The sequence below is a fragment of the Tachypleus tridentatus genome, chromosome 10 (assembly GCF_004210375.1).
Source record: "Tachypleus tridentatus isolate NWPU-2018 chromosome 10, ASM421037v1, whole genome shotgun sequence".
Lineage (NCBI taxonomy): Eukaryota > Metazoa > Arthropoda > Merostomata > Xiphosura > Limulidae > Tachypleus > Tachypleus tridentatus.
Window position 1 is genome coordinate 131,904,611 of NC_134834.1, and position 16,722 is coordinate 131,921,332.

The window sequence follows — 16,722 nt, forward strand, 5'->3', positions numbered from 1 at the left end:
TAAATGTGGACTAAGAAGAAAAGAAAGGCTTTATTTATTATGCTCAACTTCGCAACATACATTAAATTTAGGTGTATCGATATATCCTGCTATGATAATATTTTAAAGTACTTTTCTAAAAAAAGTGCCTTTTTTCAAGCACTTTCAAAACCTAAAAATTCCATTTTCAATTTCAAGGAGGCGCGTGCTCGTGCATTATAGGATTTGAAGAAACTAATCACTTATATATGTAAAAACGGCTGGTATGGGTTGAGAAAATTCTATGTTCGCTCCTCTACATAGATCAACTCACACCAGCTGTTTTTACATATATATTTTTCGCTACAAGTGGGTTTTATCGTCATCACGGAAAACTAATCACTTATTCTACTTCCTACAAATTCCAAAATTAGCTTTATTACGGTGATAGCTGTCACTGTTGTTCCGATGAAAAAAAATGTTACATACCGAGAGAGAGAGAAAAGCACTGAAACACGTTCCAACTTAAAGTTGGATGACATTTCTCAAATAGAATTTGTTTTCGATTTCTCGTACGTTAAGAGAAGTTAAGGAAGAAATAGTCTAAAGTGATACAAAATAAATAATTAATACTTCTCAGAATAATTCCGTATAATAAGATTAATACTTCTGAAAAGTATTTTAACAGTTGTAATATTACCTTTGACACTTAACTGAAATATTCCGTTTTGTGTCGCAAGGAGCAATATCATTCCGAACTTGAACACTGCTATGAATTACGAGGGCTGTTCAAAAAATACGCGGACTGTTTGAATTGCGCGGCTCAGGTTGGTTCAAGGGGAATCCGCATGGTGTCGCTAGGTTCGCACAGATCAGCTGATTACGACGCCATTTCTCGATTGCAGATATCTTCATTTGAGTTTTAGCTACGACTTGCTGTGAAATTTTGTGTTAAACTTGGAAAATCTGCGACTGAAACTTTTTCTATGCTTAACACGGCTTACGGTGATGTTGCTATGAATCGTACGGCATGTTTCAAGTGGCATGAACGTTTTAAGGATGGTCGACAGTCCATTGAAGATGATGAGCGTCCTGGACGTCCTTCCACGTCAACTGACGACCCACACGTCGACAAAATCAACACCCTGGTGCAGGCAAATCGACGTCTGACTGTCAGGGAGCTTGCTGAAGAATGTGGGATATCAGTTGGACCTTGTTACGAGATTTTGACCGAAAAATTGAAGATGCACCGCGTTGCTGCGAAATTCAGCCCTCAGAACTCGTGAGTTTTTGGCCAAACACTCGATCAATGTTCTTCCCCACCCCCTCTACTCACCTAACCTTGCTCCTTGCGATTTTTTCTTGTTCCCCAAACTCAAAAGACCCTTGAAAGGAAGAAGATTTGAGACGATTCCCGAAATTAAGGCAAATGCGACGAAGGAGCTGGAGGACATTACAAAAGAAGCGTACCAGGACTGTTTCAACAAGTGGAAACACCGTTGGGATAAGTGTGTGCGTTGGGGAGGAGAGTACTTTGAAGGGATCCAAGACCTGTAACTTCTAAATAAAGTACATTTTGTTTTATGACGTCAGTCCGCGTATTTTTTGAACAGACCTCGTAGCTTTTCTTATTACCTCGATGCAATATATTACTGTGAATAAACATTTGTAAAGTAATGATTGTGTAAAGTGAAAGATTACGTTTATGATGTGAATTTTTTTTCGTAATGATTATGTTCACAGTGTGATTTTTTATTGTACAAGTTAGCTTTTATAAAGAATGAAAGGAGGTGAAACATTTTATAAACATTGCAAGAATTATGCAAAAAAAATACTTTATTTTACACACAGTACAACCATTAGATTGTAGAGAAAAGTCTCATACTCATTTGTACCTGATTAGTGCTTAACTGTTATGGACAACATTCGTAATTGGGGTAATACTGAACCTAGCTACAATTAACATGACATCTGCCTTTTTGAGATGTCCAAATAAAAACAGAGAGAAAACGGTTTTTTCACAATTTAAGTTTCAAGTTTTTCACCCAAATGTACACGAAACACCACCTTGTTTTTTTTTACAAGATTTGTATTACACAATTTTTAACTTCATACCATTATTGACTAGGTTGCTGTACGAATAAGTAAACTGACTTAGCTCTAATATCTTTTATCAAGATAATCAAATTTTTCACGTTATATTGTATATTCTATCGCTGTAACCAATGTAAGAATAAATAAACTAATTATGTCCTAATAACACTTATCAAGATAATTAAATTTTACATTATATTCTATATTAAATAAAACTGATTATGCCTTGAAAACATTTATCCAGATAATTAAATTTTTACGTTATATCATATTTTCTACCATGCCAAACCAGTGTAAGAATAAACTGATTATGTCCTAATAACATTTATCAAGATAATTAATTTTTTATGCTATATTGTAATTTCTATCAGCTTAAACCAATGTAAGAATAGACAAAGAAACAAACTAATTAAACTTTAATAACATTTATCAAGATACTTGAATTTTTACGTTATATTGTATTTTCTTTCACCCTAAACCAATGCAAAGCCACAAAATTTAATTGATGATTCTGTAAATTGAAGTATGTAACGATATTATGCTCAAGGCAAATTAATTTTATACTGATGTTCATCATGCTTTGACACGTTCACTTCAAGTATGTCATGTTTGCAAGGCAACTGTAAAGTAGCTTAGAGTAAGACTATAGCCTGACATTAAGTAAAAAGTAAACAAATTAGATCAAAATATTCATTTGATGATTTACTAATACTGAAGTTATCCATAATTAAGATTCAGTACTGACAAGAAGGACTAATCTATTTAAGAAACATTATATATAGTTACACGTATATTTTATTCAATTCTTGCTAATTAGGGATGAGTTTTCCTGAACTAAAAATAGACAAGAGATTAGCTGTAAACATTTTACTATTTCTACACCCAAAATGTGACTACAGTGGACATATTCAGAATAACTCAGTTCATACTGACGTTACAATAAACTCATTATATCTACTTTGACATACCAGATTCATTCACTTAACTTTTATCAAAATACTAACAGTAAAAATGAACAACTCACAGAATATTAATACATAAATCTCTTAATTCACATAAATACAGAATCACAACTAGCAACATGATACATATGAATTCCTTTTAAATGTTAACTAAGTTATTAGTTCAAATGAGAGAGCAACAATGCATATACCTAAGGCAGATATAAACATCTTTTTCTGCACTTCTTAAGAAAAACAATCAATGAATATATTTATCTAAATATTTTATAATATGAAATTATTTTTTAATTAAGAAAAAACATTTTAATAACACTGGTTGTATAGAACTTAAAATTCTTTGATTTTACAATATTATAAACAATCTGAGAAGACATGGCAAATACAAGCATACCAAAATTATTATCCCAGTCTTTACAAGAAACAAAAATAAGTTTTAAGAACTTCTAAATACAGCATTTCAACATATATCAACACACGAATGATAGAAAGAATTGCCACAGAAAATATTAAAATAGGTAGATTAATATTCTCAGAATGTAATAGAGAGTAAGCACATCAACATTAGTTATGACACTGCAGGATTTGAATGGTAAAGATTAATAGTGTTTATAAAAAGTCATTATGGCTATTCATCTCATGATAGAAGTAGTCTAGCATATATATCGGCAGAGAAAACTCATTCAACTCTGGTCTTTATAAAAATCTATAGAATATAAATAGGAAAAAAATAAAGAACAGGAAGGGTAATTCACATTTAAAACAAAAATTATTTTAACTAAGCACAGACCACATGCTTCTGTCTAAATTTAAGAAGACTCATTTTGATATAAATACATGTTTTTATAAGTTCAGACAATTTTCTTAAAATTTTTCACCTCAACCACAATACCAGGGTAAGAACGAAGAAGTATTCAGATTGACATTTCATCTTCATGTAAAACAATAACAAAATAATCAAGGAAACCACTATAGAAATTGTAACTATGCTCAACCTACACTACTGTAATTTATTTTCATGCATGTATATGTATAAGACACATTTCTACATTAAGTTGAAAGAAAATACCAATATACATACTATATCTTTACTATAATGCCAATCCTCTCTTAAACACTCACAAGTCTGAGAAAAAAGAATTTAATGTTACTTATTACAAGAGCTAACAACCACATTTTTCCTTCCAAAATTAAACATCAAATAAATTTTCTTTTTAAGACCTTGTAATCAACTTCTACAAGAAATGTTATAATGTATACTTTTTTCATGACTCTCTTGAAAACAGTAAAATTGATCATTTCCAAAATTCAAGGTGTTAAAACATTATTTACCCTTGCACATTTTTTTTTTTATAAAAATATAATAAAATATAGTATTGTTAAGTGGATATAAAAGGAGGCACTGAAAGATAGGGAGAAAATTTTAGCTAGTTTATACAGAAAGTTCAACATAGAGTTGTTCTTTAATACAGATGTAGCCAACTATTTCACTGATTACATTTTAATGAATTTGCTGTTTGTTAACAAAATCAAATGTATTCTGACAACTGAATGCAAATAGGTACATCATGCTCAACAATCCTTGTAAAGAAAAGAAAAGCAACATGCATTTAAACTTTCAACTAGATTTTCTTTGATTGGTGTTTAATAAGTATGAGATTTTTATATTTAAAGCATTTTGATTGAAAATTATAACCTTAAGTAGAAAACAGGTTATCACAAAACAAATAAATGTTATAGAATTGCAACTCTAATAAAGTCTCAATCGTACAAGATTTGGATAGGAGTATTAACACACTAACAAAAATGGTTGAAATCTATACTAAAAGTATGATGTGTGACTACAGCATAACACTAAATAATTTTTACAACACTGCAACCAACCTCAAGTTGAACACTATTTTAAGTTGTCACTTCAGTAAGTCACATCATAGGAAGTTCTTCATTTGTAAGAAAAGTCCTAAAACTTAGTTTTGTTTTCTCTCTATCATATTTCACAAAGGAACAAAAGACATTTGTGAAAATTATATTGTACCTACTCTATAAATTCTTTGCTTTTATGAACTTACTGTACTACATAATTTATTTCAGTACATTTCAAGTGTTTAAAAGATGCTTGTTCAGTTACCATGTTATACAAAATCTAGGTATCATCTTTATCATTAAACAGTTATAACCACAAGCTCACTTCTATTTTGACTACCTTTATGATTTTCTGTACCTTTACAAATGTTATTTTTTTTATTGTGATAGTGACTTTCTAACATTGCAGTAACAATACTTCCTAAAAATATCATTTAATCCCTCAAGAGAAACATAGCAAAGCACAGTGTACATAACAATTCTTGGTAATTTAATGAAAACATCTTTCTCTGTAGTGTATACAATAAGCAGCTAAGAAAGCAAAAAGAAAGATTAACTTAACAGCATAAAAATTCAAGCTGAAAAACTCAATTAATAAATCAGAAACCCAAGCATTTTCAAAAGTTAGATCTTCTTAAGTATCCAGATTATTGGGTCTGTTACACAGGACCCAAATTACAAACTAAATATTTAATGATACAAAAGAACTACTTAAAACATCATATGTCATGTTTCTTTATGTACTTGTAAGATTAAAATCAGTTTTACAATGGTTTTCATTACAGAATGATTTCAAACAAATATAAACACTAATCTTTGCAAACGTTATAGAGACACAATACAATTTAATTCATACCTCACAAATATTTCAGAGTGGTTGTTAATAAATTATTTCCAGTAATTTAAAAGGTATCACACTATTATTTCTCATTAAAAAAAACAAAAAGCTTTTGGCAAACAAAACTGACCAGAAAAGTAATATTGTAAAACTTGAAAGTTTCAGATACCTAAATAAAAAACAGGAACTGTCTATGATTGCCAAACAATAGTGCAATGTCACACAATTTACTCACACATGTACAAGTATTATGCTGCCTGCTGTTCAACATAAGTTATTACAGTTCCGTGTAGAGTACTTCTGTTTTCCATGTTCACTGATAACACAAACATGCTGCATAAAAATGAAGAAATATACAAACATTTTCAAAAGTAAGCAAATTACTATGCAATCCACATTTAAACACACATATAGTACTGGAAATAATTTTGGAAACTCTCCAATGACACATACAGAAGTTAAGAACAAGGTAATATAGCATGAAGTTAGTAAACTTGTAATGGTTCAAACATAAACACAAAAAATTCAAAAGGAAAGCTAATAAGTTGTGTAATTAAATACTGAGCTTGTTATCTTGCATATAGCATTACATTATATTTTCATGCTGCTATATAGTTTACCATTATACAACTATATAAGGTTATTTAAAACATCCATTAGTACTTTCCACATTTCAACTATACTGTTTAATTGCCTCTTGATTTTATCACTTTTCATAAACATATGCTCAACCTAAAGAACGTTCACATCAGGACTTTATACAGACTAAATCACAGTTGCAAATGTTGCATTAACTTTTTTACAATCATGATCAGGGGGTGGGCAACTCCATGGCCAGCTCAAGTTTAGGAATCGATTGTTTCCATCATTTATTTATTTTTTAATTGCAAACTTGATAATCAGCAACTGCACTGCCTCATATCATCTCTAATGTTGCATGCTTCATCACTGCCACAGACTCCACCCATTTTGTAACACCAGTTTGGTTTAGATGTTTGTTATCGAGTGTGTGTTGTTTTGCATGTGCTTGCAAACATTTTTATTGTGCAACTTTCAAGTGTTTAAATATATTTTGATTTTAATCCCCTAATATGGATAAGTGGACAATTCAAAAATGAAAGAATCCAGATGATGGTGAACACTCAGGAAATAAAGACAATTCAATTGATTCTGACATTACTGCCTAAAATAGAACGGTGAGTGACTGGAAAAACGTGAAACGAAAATTCAATGAGAGTTGAGAGTTCAAATTTGTAGTGGTTGAAGCAAATAATAAGCCAGTGTGTCTTTTGTGTAACAAAGTTTTTTAGGAATAATAAAGTACACAACCTTAAGCAACACTAACAATTTTCACAACAAATTTGTTGTAAAACTTCCAGCTGATGGCCAAAATCATATAAATGAAATTAGCTGTCTGAAAGCACAACTTCATGAACAAAAGGGAGGCCTAAAAATGTTTTATTTATCATTGATAGAACTAGTTACATTAGCTAGATATAAGGTAGCTTTGATTCCAGCCCAAAAAAAGTGAAATCATTTTCTGATGCTGATTTAGTAGAAGAAATGATTTTTTGTGATTGAAACTGTTGGAGCATTACAATATTCTTAAATAGAGGTAAATAACATGCAATTAAGTCAAAAAACAATTGTCTGCAGCATGCTAGAGTTAGCAAAAGACAGAAAATCAGTTGCTTGAACAACTAATAGACTGTTTGTATTTTTCTTTAACATTAGATAAGTCAACAGATGTTAGTGACACTACACAGTTGACATTTTGGGTTTGATATGTAACTTCAAATCTTCAAGTGAGGGAAGAAATGCTTGGCCTTTGTGGATTACAAGATTGAACATATGGAAAAAAACATCTTTGTAAAATTTCTTGAAGTGTCAAAAAACTTCAATCTTAATTTTGAAAAAATGGTTTCTGTCTCAACAGACTGTGCTTCCACCATGACTGGGGCAAAATTATATGATTTGTTTCTCTTTTGAAGCAGCATCTAATTGCAAATAATGTGGAGTCCACGCTGCAATCTTTCCACTGCATCTTGCATCAGGAAAAAGCTCTCTCATCCATCGGCAGATTGTTGAGTCTTTGAAGAAAAGCAGTGACTATACTTTTGAAGATTTTACTAATTTTGCAAATGTAAGATGGTTAAGTAGAGGGAAAGTCTTGGAATGAATTACTTCCTTATTTCCTCATATAAAAGAGTACCTTGTTGAAAAAGGTAAGATTGAAAATTTCCCTGAAATTGAAAATTTGTCATGGCAGAGCTATTTGCACTTTCTGTGTGACATGATGGCTCACTTTAATAATATGAATATGAAGTTTCAGGGAAGAGATAAAATAATAAGCAAGGAATCACAGTCTATGCATGAATTTCAATTAAATCAATTTCAATTCAATTTATAGTTGTGGAACAACTATAAAAGAATCATTTGACACATTTTGCAAAGTTAAATAGTCTTCGAGAAAACAATGAGGACTATGATTTTGCTGATGCTACAGATGATCTCTATGTAAACTTGATCAAAAATCTATCTTAAAAATTTGAATCACGTTTCTCTGAATTTAAAAATTTGAAATTGATATTTGAATTTCTGCATGGTCCATTTCAATTTAACATAAGAAATTTCATCTTTTTTGTCAGATTGTTCTATTAGAGAGATTTTTTGATAAACGAGTCTTCCAAATTTAATGATAGCAATTTCAAAATTATTTTCCATGTTTGGATCCACGTGGGCGTGCAAGTCAACATTTTCTACACTAGATTTTCTCAAGTCTAGATACAGATCTCGGCTTACTGTTTTACATTTAGAGGCAGAGCTAAGATGCTCATTGAGCATAGATATTAAGCCAAATTTCACAAAACTTGTTGATGAAAACCCCATCAATTTTCACATTGAAGGTTAGTTGAAATACAATTATTTTGATTAAACTAACTTTTTTTTTTTTTTTAATAGTGTGGCTAATGTTTTCATTAGCCACATTTGTGGCCACTATGTAAAAATAAGTTGTCCACCCATGATCATTATGACATTCTGCCACAGCTTCTGTATATTTGGAATCACTGTCTTGCTGAAAGATGAATCTGTATCAAATAAGTCATATTATGGAGAGACTAGAATGATGTTTCAGAACCTAACTGTATCTGTGAGAGGTTAGTGTGCCATCAATTTAACATGGATTACAGAGCATACTGGCTGAGATATTTTTCCCAAATTGTACTAACCACCTATTACATTTCCCTTTAGATACTGCATCTTGACTTTGATACCAGTCTCTTCTCTACCAATGAACACTGTCATTGATTGTTGCCTAATAATTCAAAATTGGATTTATCTGTAAAGAATATATTTCTTCAGATTTGGTCTTTTCACTGTTTGTAGTACAGTGCCAATTTTATAATTCTGGATTTATTACTTTTTTTAGTGGTCCTGTTTGAGCAGATACACAACCAATGAGACCACCTCATCCTTATATGAATCTTACTGTTCTGGAAGTAACATAGACAGGGTAATAATAGTAAGGTTGTGTGATCTGTACTCAAACACTTTCTATCTTGTGGAAAAGTCATCCCTGAGATATGTAATATCACTTTGAGACTTGATTTCTACCTCAATCACTTCTATCACTAATGGTACCAGTTTTTCTCTTTAGGTTTGCATAAACCTCTCATTAAGTCTTGCTACAATTTTTCACATGGAATGTCCTTGTCAAGTCAACACTTATATTTCTGCATGCTTGTTGTGTGGTATTTTACTCTTATGAGTTGTGATTGGATTCACACTTCTACTACCACTTTAACAACTGGATATTGCATCACAGCTTGTGCTATTATACTAGTGTGTAAACTGTCAATAGGTGAATGTACCTTGGTACAACTTTCACTTGATATTTTTACCACTTTTATCCTTTACAGCTTCTATAATAATTTTCAATACTTTAAGTATGTATAAGAGAAGATACTATAACACCAATATAACACAAAAAATATTTTCTGTATATTCCATATGAAACCTCTCCAGACATGTCAGATGTCAAGCACACACCTGCATATCAAATTTTAAAATTTATGAAAAAGTAATAATTCTAACTATTCAAACCAAGTTTTTAAACAATGTTTTAAAAAAGTAATATTTTGTTATTTTTAATATTTATTTGAAAAGAAAAGAGTAAAATAATATTCAAACTTACATGTCTGTGCAGTTTAAAACAGACTTGCTTCTAAGCAATGCACTCAATTGTTTTTAGTATTTTTCTACTGTTCCTACAACATAGGTTTTATTTGCTAAGAAAGTGTCATCCCTTGAGAATACAATTAACCACGTTTTGTTTCTTTATTAATTTCTTTCTCTGTCTATCAATATAATTGTTGCAGTATCTGTTCACATCACATACTGTAAGGTCATAAAAAAAAAAACTACTAATGAAGAACAACTTTGAACAGAGCTACAGGCAAAGATTATTTAGTTATTCAACTGTATATATAAACCTAAAAAAATAAAAAATAGTTTTATATCCTCCTCATGCAAAAGTTTAAAAGGATTAGCGATCTATGTCCAGCAGCAACTGGGTTCAAAGATCGTAGCTAAAAAGAGATAATTGTTTGCCTTACTTCTTTATTTATTGTTCCATATTTTAAGAAAAATAAGTTTCACAACTTATTTCTAAATACTAATAATATGTATAATAATTGAAATGTAACTGTCTATTACAAAATACTAGTCCACTAAAGCGTAGCCAAACAGAGTCACTTTGTAAAGACTAAAGGTAAGTTTTATATTTTGGATACCGTAACATGAGTACACATGCTCTGTGGCAATGTAAGTTGTGTAATGTTAGCTAGGCATAAGTGGAAGGTCAATATAATGAAAGAAAAAATAAACATATAATGTTATGAAACTTAACCAACTCAGACTAAATATTTGTATTTTTGTGTTATAATACGTAGTCATTGTAGCATGAAAAAAGCATAATTTATATTTATTTCTTCATTTTTTTAATGATGGTTATGAAGTTGGTCAATTGACAGACCCCACATAGTTAGGGTATACAAAATATAATCTTGCTGAAAACAAATGCTTGAAATGTATTTTGGAGGTTTTAGAGATTACACAAATAATTTTTGAGATTTCTGGGACATAGAATAGTTTTTTTTTTTATCATAACATGAAATCATTTTACACTTAAACTAGTAATGAAACAAACTCAATATTTTAACAAAGAAATCTTTAGTAAAATATTTCATTAAAAAATCCAATTTTTCATGTGAAAAAAAAAACTTTACTAAAAGTCTACCAAATTTCGTGAAAATAATGTACTTTATTAAAAGTCAGGGTTAATTGGGGGGTGGGGGAAAATCAGATTGCAAATAGTTGTGAAATATTACACATACTACAATTATTTTCTGTACTTCTGTCAACTGAAAACAATATGTAACGTAACATCACAGAACAATTAAAATATTTGTACATGTAAGTCTGCCTGTGAGACAGTGCAGACTGAAAGTTCTATAACTCTTTTTAATATATTATACTTATAAATGAGATTTTGTGCAGTAAACTTTACAGAAATAATTTATGCATCAAACATCTCAAATCTAGAACATAGTGTACAATATACACACACAAACATATATACATAACAGTAAATATAATAAACACACAAAGAAAAACAAAAAATTATGAAGACAAACTTACATTCAAGTCTCGAAAATACTCATTGTAGTCCAAGGCATATCCAACAATAAATCTATCTGGGATTTCAAAACCCACATCTGTATGCAGGAATAAAAAGTAAAATAAAAAAAATGTGGAAACTTTCTCCAGTTAATTCAAATGGATACTAAATTAGTAAAAAAAAAAAGTGTCAATTTGTATGCTTTTGAAACTAGGTTTCTCAAATATATCCCACAAATTGTAACAATATTTGAAGAACACATGCTAAGAAAGTTCAGAATGTACTAATGTTTAGCTATCTTGACTTGCTAAGAAGAAATCTTAATCAGCTAATTTTAACACTGTAGCTGAATTAAGATATATATACATATATCCTCGGTATAAGAGTTCAATACCAAGCATGAATTAGTAACCTTGCCACATTTTACAACAATGGCAAGAAATTTACACTTAAAGCTCATAATGTTAAAACTGATGCCAATGAGTTCTGTTAGTTTAACATAGACATCAATTAGCAATCATCACATTCTATCAGATTCTCAACTTCTCTTCATTCTCAGCTCAGCTGACCACAAGAAAGCTTCATTAGTGATAGAAATATTTTAAGACACATTGTGCATGATACTCACAAGCTTCAAGATTTCCTAAGAATAATTTTTTATATGAATAAACATTCACCTAATGATAGATTTGATTTGAATTTCTAGCAATGCTGCACAAAATCTATCTGTGCTAACCATCCCTAATTAGCAATGAAAGACTAGAGGGAAGGCAGGTATTCATCACCACATTACCCACTGTCCTAATGGTAGAACCCACATTTCTTGACACAAGAGGGCATATAAATTTGTATGAAACAACAAACAATTTCTTTTATTTTTAAGTATTACATGTCTAAAAGAAATTTTGCATTCCTACAACTGTCATATAAATATACATTAAATTTTGACCAGATCAAACTTAGCCTCAAATCAACAGCTTATATTCTCCTTAACAAATTGTGAACTTGTTTTTTGTTTTTTTTCTTTAGCTACTTGGATTAGCTTATTTTGTCTGATTTCACAGATGTCCTAATCTAAGATGTCTTTCTTATTGTTTAACTGAAAGAATATTGCAGACAAAGAATGCTCAAATTTCTTCATGCACTACAAGTCAAATAATATATGCAAATCACATTACAGAGCAATGAATTTTTTCATTCTTCATTAAAAGTATTCATATTTAACATATAAACTCTTTTAAAGCTCCATTTTATAGACTTTTCTTGTATTAATACCAAAAACATTTATATTTTTTATTAAAACGTGTTATGAATCTGTGGAAAGAAGAAAAAAAATGAAGTTATACACACTTACAGTCAGGTCGTAATCCTGAGCTTGAAGATGTTCTCTTCATAAACAAGCTAAATAACAAAGAGAAACAGAAACATATATACAGTGTCCCTAATACATGTAGGGATTTTGACTACAAATTTCTACACATACTGTTATAAAAAGAATGTATTGAAGTATATGTTGTTTTTTTTTAAATAAGAGAGTAAATATTCTCTATAAACAACTTACATATAAATTTAAGAATCATTTCTTAATTTGCTTATTTTGCAAAGAGTAATAAAATTAGATTCAGTCAGTAGTGTTAAAGCTCAACAGAAAGTATTAAGATGTTGACAAAAATCAAATACACACACAAAATTAACTATTATTAGCTACAGGTAAATGGAAATTTCTCAAATATCCAATTAAAATAAAATAGTCACTAATAACAATAAGCTCATAAAATATACGAGTAGCAATCATGGTTTACCTTTATTTTGTAAAGATGAAATGATGTTTTGTTTCCACCTTAACTCCTTTGAGACTTTAGGTTCAATCTCGACCAAAACTGAACTTACCCTTATTTTGTAAAGCTTGTTTTTTAATTACTCCCAGCATATTCAGTTAATCTTAAACAAACTTGGCAGGTTGATGCTATAGACAATGTTGAATATTCTAAATGGATTAGAGTTCAAAGTCTGAAAGTTGCTGGATTGTTTCTCAAGCAACCACGTTTCCCTCATGGACAATGAGATGTAGGGGTATTTAAGTTTGAGGGCGGGATCACATCAAAATTCTTATTTGTTGGCAGATAAAAAGAAATCCGAATATGTTGTAAATAAAGAAGCTTTGTTATAATTTTAAAATCTTGAGATAAGTTTTATATTCAAATTAGATTGAAATATACGATTGGTGTTAAATTTGCATTGTTTTAATTAACTTTAAATATTTTCCATCAGTTGACTAGGTATTTCAACTTGTACCTAAAACAATCAAAAATAGTTTAGATGAAAATTATATTTTGTAAAAATTTGTGATTAACCGATATTTTTAGCATATGTATGTGCATTGCAGTATAGGGAAAACTGCTGCAAGGTGACTATATCATCAAACTTCAAAAACGTTTCCTGTAAGGGAAGACACAGAATGATAAGAATCAATCAGCGCCTTGATACAATCTAGATTAGAATGGAAACCTTGATGGTTCCAACATATCAATGTGTCCATTTTTATTTATGTAGAGGAGAACTGGGTGGAAAGCCCTTCTGATTTTGACCACATCTCTTCCCTTTATTCTCTTTAATAGAAAGAGGTCTATCAATCTTCATGGATCCTGCTCTGGGTCAAGTGGGCAGGTTTCTGCTGTTGGAAGAAGATTCCAGTGACTGAGGGTGTGAACGAATAACCATTCTGCATCTTGGGGATGGAGAAGAAAATGGACGCAAGGAAATGCCATAACCCAGAACCAATGGAAGTGGATCCAGGGAGCTGTTGGAAGAAATGGTGGGGACAGAGATGGGTATTGATGTTGATTCACAGAGCAAAAGACTTTTCAAGTGGTTTGAAAACGACTATGTTGGAGGCACAGAGAGATCTGTCTGCACTCCCATTGTAGCAGTGGAACAGAGTGCAGCAGCATATGTCTGAGATGGAGTGGTGGATAGTAACTTTTGAGCTTCAGGGTAAGAAATACTATGAACCATTTACCAATGCTGTACCTCTTTTTCCACCACCCACTTAGGTCATGAACGAAAGTAAGATGGGTGACAGCCACTACAATTAACAATAAGTATCCATTTCACATTTGTAAGCATCATGGTTCTTATCACCGCAATGAGCACATGTCAAGGAACCACGACATATCGTCTTTCAGTGATCAAACCACTGACATTGGAGACATCTAAGAGGGTTTGGAATATATGCCCATATTTTGCAATTTAAATAACCTGCCTTAATGGAGGCAGGTGAATGTGGTGATGTAAACATCAAAATTAGGATACTGGTTGGCATCATAATTCCATCTTTGTGAGTGAAGAAACACCTCACTGCAGAAACCAGCAATGATCTCTGACTCGTGTATGATCTTCAAATCCCTCTCAACAATAACTCTTCATGACAAATTCAAAGTAGCATTGGAAGTAACCTCAATGGGTACATCCCCAATGGCCTTTGAATGCAAGGAGCTCATTGTGTTTTGGAGTGGATGTTTCCACCAAGATATCCCCAGAATGTAGCTTTATGACTGCCTTTGGAGAGCCATCAAGTCCCTCTAGTCCCTTATGAATAAAGAAAGGAAGACATTTGCCCTAAAGGTTTGTCTGAAAGAGAATGCAGTATAAGAAAATGAGGTACAGGTGTTGAAGATTGCTTCTCAGAATCTTCAAGATGTCGTCATTTACCTAGGGACTGTTTTTTTCACTATTTTATTTAAGTTTTTATTTGGAGGATCCATAATAAAGAAAGAATATTTTGATGCCCACCATGAAGCCCTACAAGGGGACGTACTAAAATGTCAAATAAGGACACTGCAGCAACGCCAGGGTTTCATTAGCACTACACCCAAAACTAGCATCAGACACAATGTCCACATTGAGAATGTTTAACTCTGGTATTCGATTGACCCTAGCGCAAGTAGACCAACCGAATGATCTTGGTGGGGCCACCCCAAGGCTACTTGTCTACAGGAATTCATAGGTTGCCAAGTACAAACATGGGTGGATGTTTAGATCCCAGAAAAGGTAAACTGACAGTACAGAATCTTCTCTGGGAGGTTCCCTCACCAAGTACAGGAACCCACCTTGAGGGGCGCATAAATAAACTGACAAAAAAACGTAAAACCATTTATTTCAGATCTGTAAACATTAATATCTTATAACTAATTTCAATCACTTATGTATACCCCTGTATGCACAGAATGATTTTTGTTTTCAAACTGCACATCTCAAATATTATTTATTTAAAAACTCTGTAATACTGATAAATAGTTAAAAAGTTAATTAACTACACAGCTGCCCTAATAATATTTGGCAGGTGGAAAAAAAAAGTATTGAATTGCTTCAATGTATACCTTCATATTCAATTCACTCCACCTCGTAATAAGTTCATTCATCACCTTGAAAACCTGGCAAGCTGAATCTGGGTAAAGAAGTACTGTTAGTATAAAAGAAAGAGAGTGGAACCTGGCACTTTAGAACAACAACCTAAACTGATTCACACACAGTTAATACAAGCCTCAAGCCCAAAAAATTAGCAGTGTAATATATACTACCAATGGTACAGACTGGAATTCAAGACCCTTTTCATAAATAGCAAAAATATAAGATTTCACTGGTATCAGTCATACCTAAAGTATCAAGCCAACTCTTAAGTGTTGTATGTTTGAGAATAGCCAGCCATGTAAGGAGAAATATGAGAATGGAATCATGGGCAAATGCAATACGAAGGGGATTGTAGAAGAAAGGACTCAGCTTATTCTTAAGGTAAGAAATACATTAACATAAGGAGACACAAATGTCAAAAACATTACAGTTATCCTACAAACGAATAGAACTACAATAAAATATCAGATATTCTGATCCTCACAAACCTACAACTGGGGGAAAAGAACAGAATATCCAGCCCATTACAGAGTGGTGGGGGAACAAACAAGCCATGATGAAAATATAAATCATAAATTGGACTTGGAACAAAATATCATCTTGTAAACAAGCTGAACAATTTAAATACATGTTCAAAATTTGATGGAAGTTTCCAGCTGAGGAAAAAAAGAAGAATCAATTGAAAAAATAAGATACAGTTAGAGGAGGTACCATAAAAGTCTTGCAAGTAGGAAGATCAGAGTTACTTGTAAGTGTAACTAAACTTCTGACCAATTGTAACCCAATTAAAACATCTCACAATCCACAAACCAACCATGAGATCTATGATTGTAATAGCTATATTGCTATTAATACTTCTTCAAATCTAGAAGCAATTATTAAAGTTACTGTAGATTTTAATTAATACACAAACAGCTTTT

The 16,722-nt window shown here is 31.5% G+C and overlaps 1 protein-coding gene across 3 annotated transcripts in view; it reads right to left on the reverse strand.

The window, feature by feature from the left end:
* Positions 1 to 1,756: 1,756 nt before the first annotated feature.
* LOC143230336 (hypoxanthine-guanine phosphoribosyltransferase-like) overlaps positions 1,757 to 16,722 on the reverse strand; it is a 44,987-nt gene continuing 30,021 nt past the window's right edge. The window contains exons 6-8 of one of the 3 annotated variants that reach the window (XM_076463728.1): positions 12,747 to 12,793; positions 11,413 to 11,489; positions 1,757 to 6,045 (exon numbers count right to left, since the gene is read on the reverse strand). In XM_076463728.1, coding sequence (XP_076319843.1) covers positions 5,977 to 6,045; positions 11,413 to 11,489; positions 12,747 to 12,793 — 193 coding nt within the window. In that variant the 3' untranslated portion in view covers positions 1,757 to 5,976. The other 2 variants (XM_076463729.1, XM_076463730.1) reach the window with 2 other exon arrangements.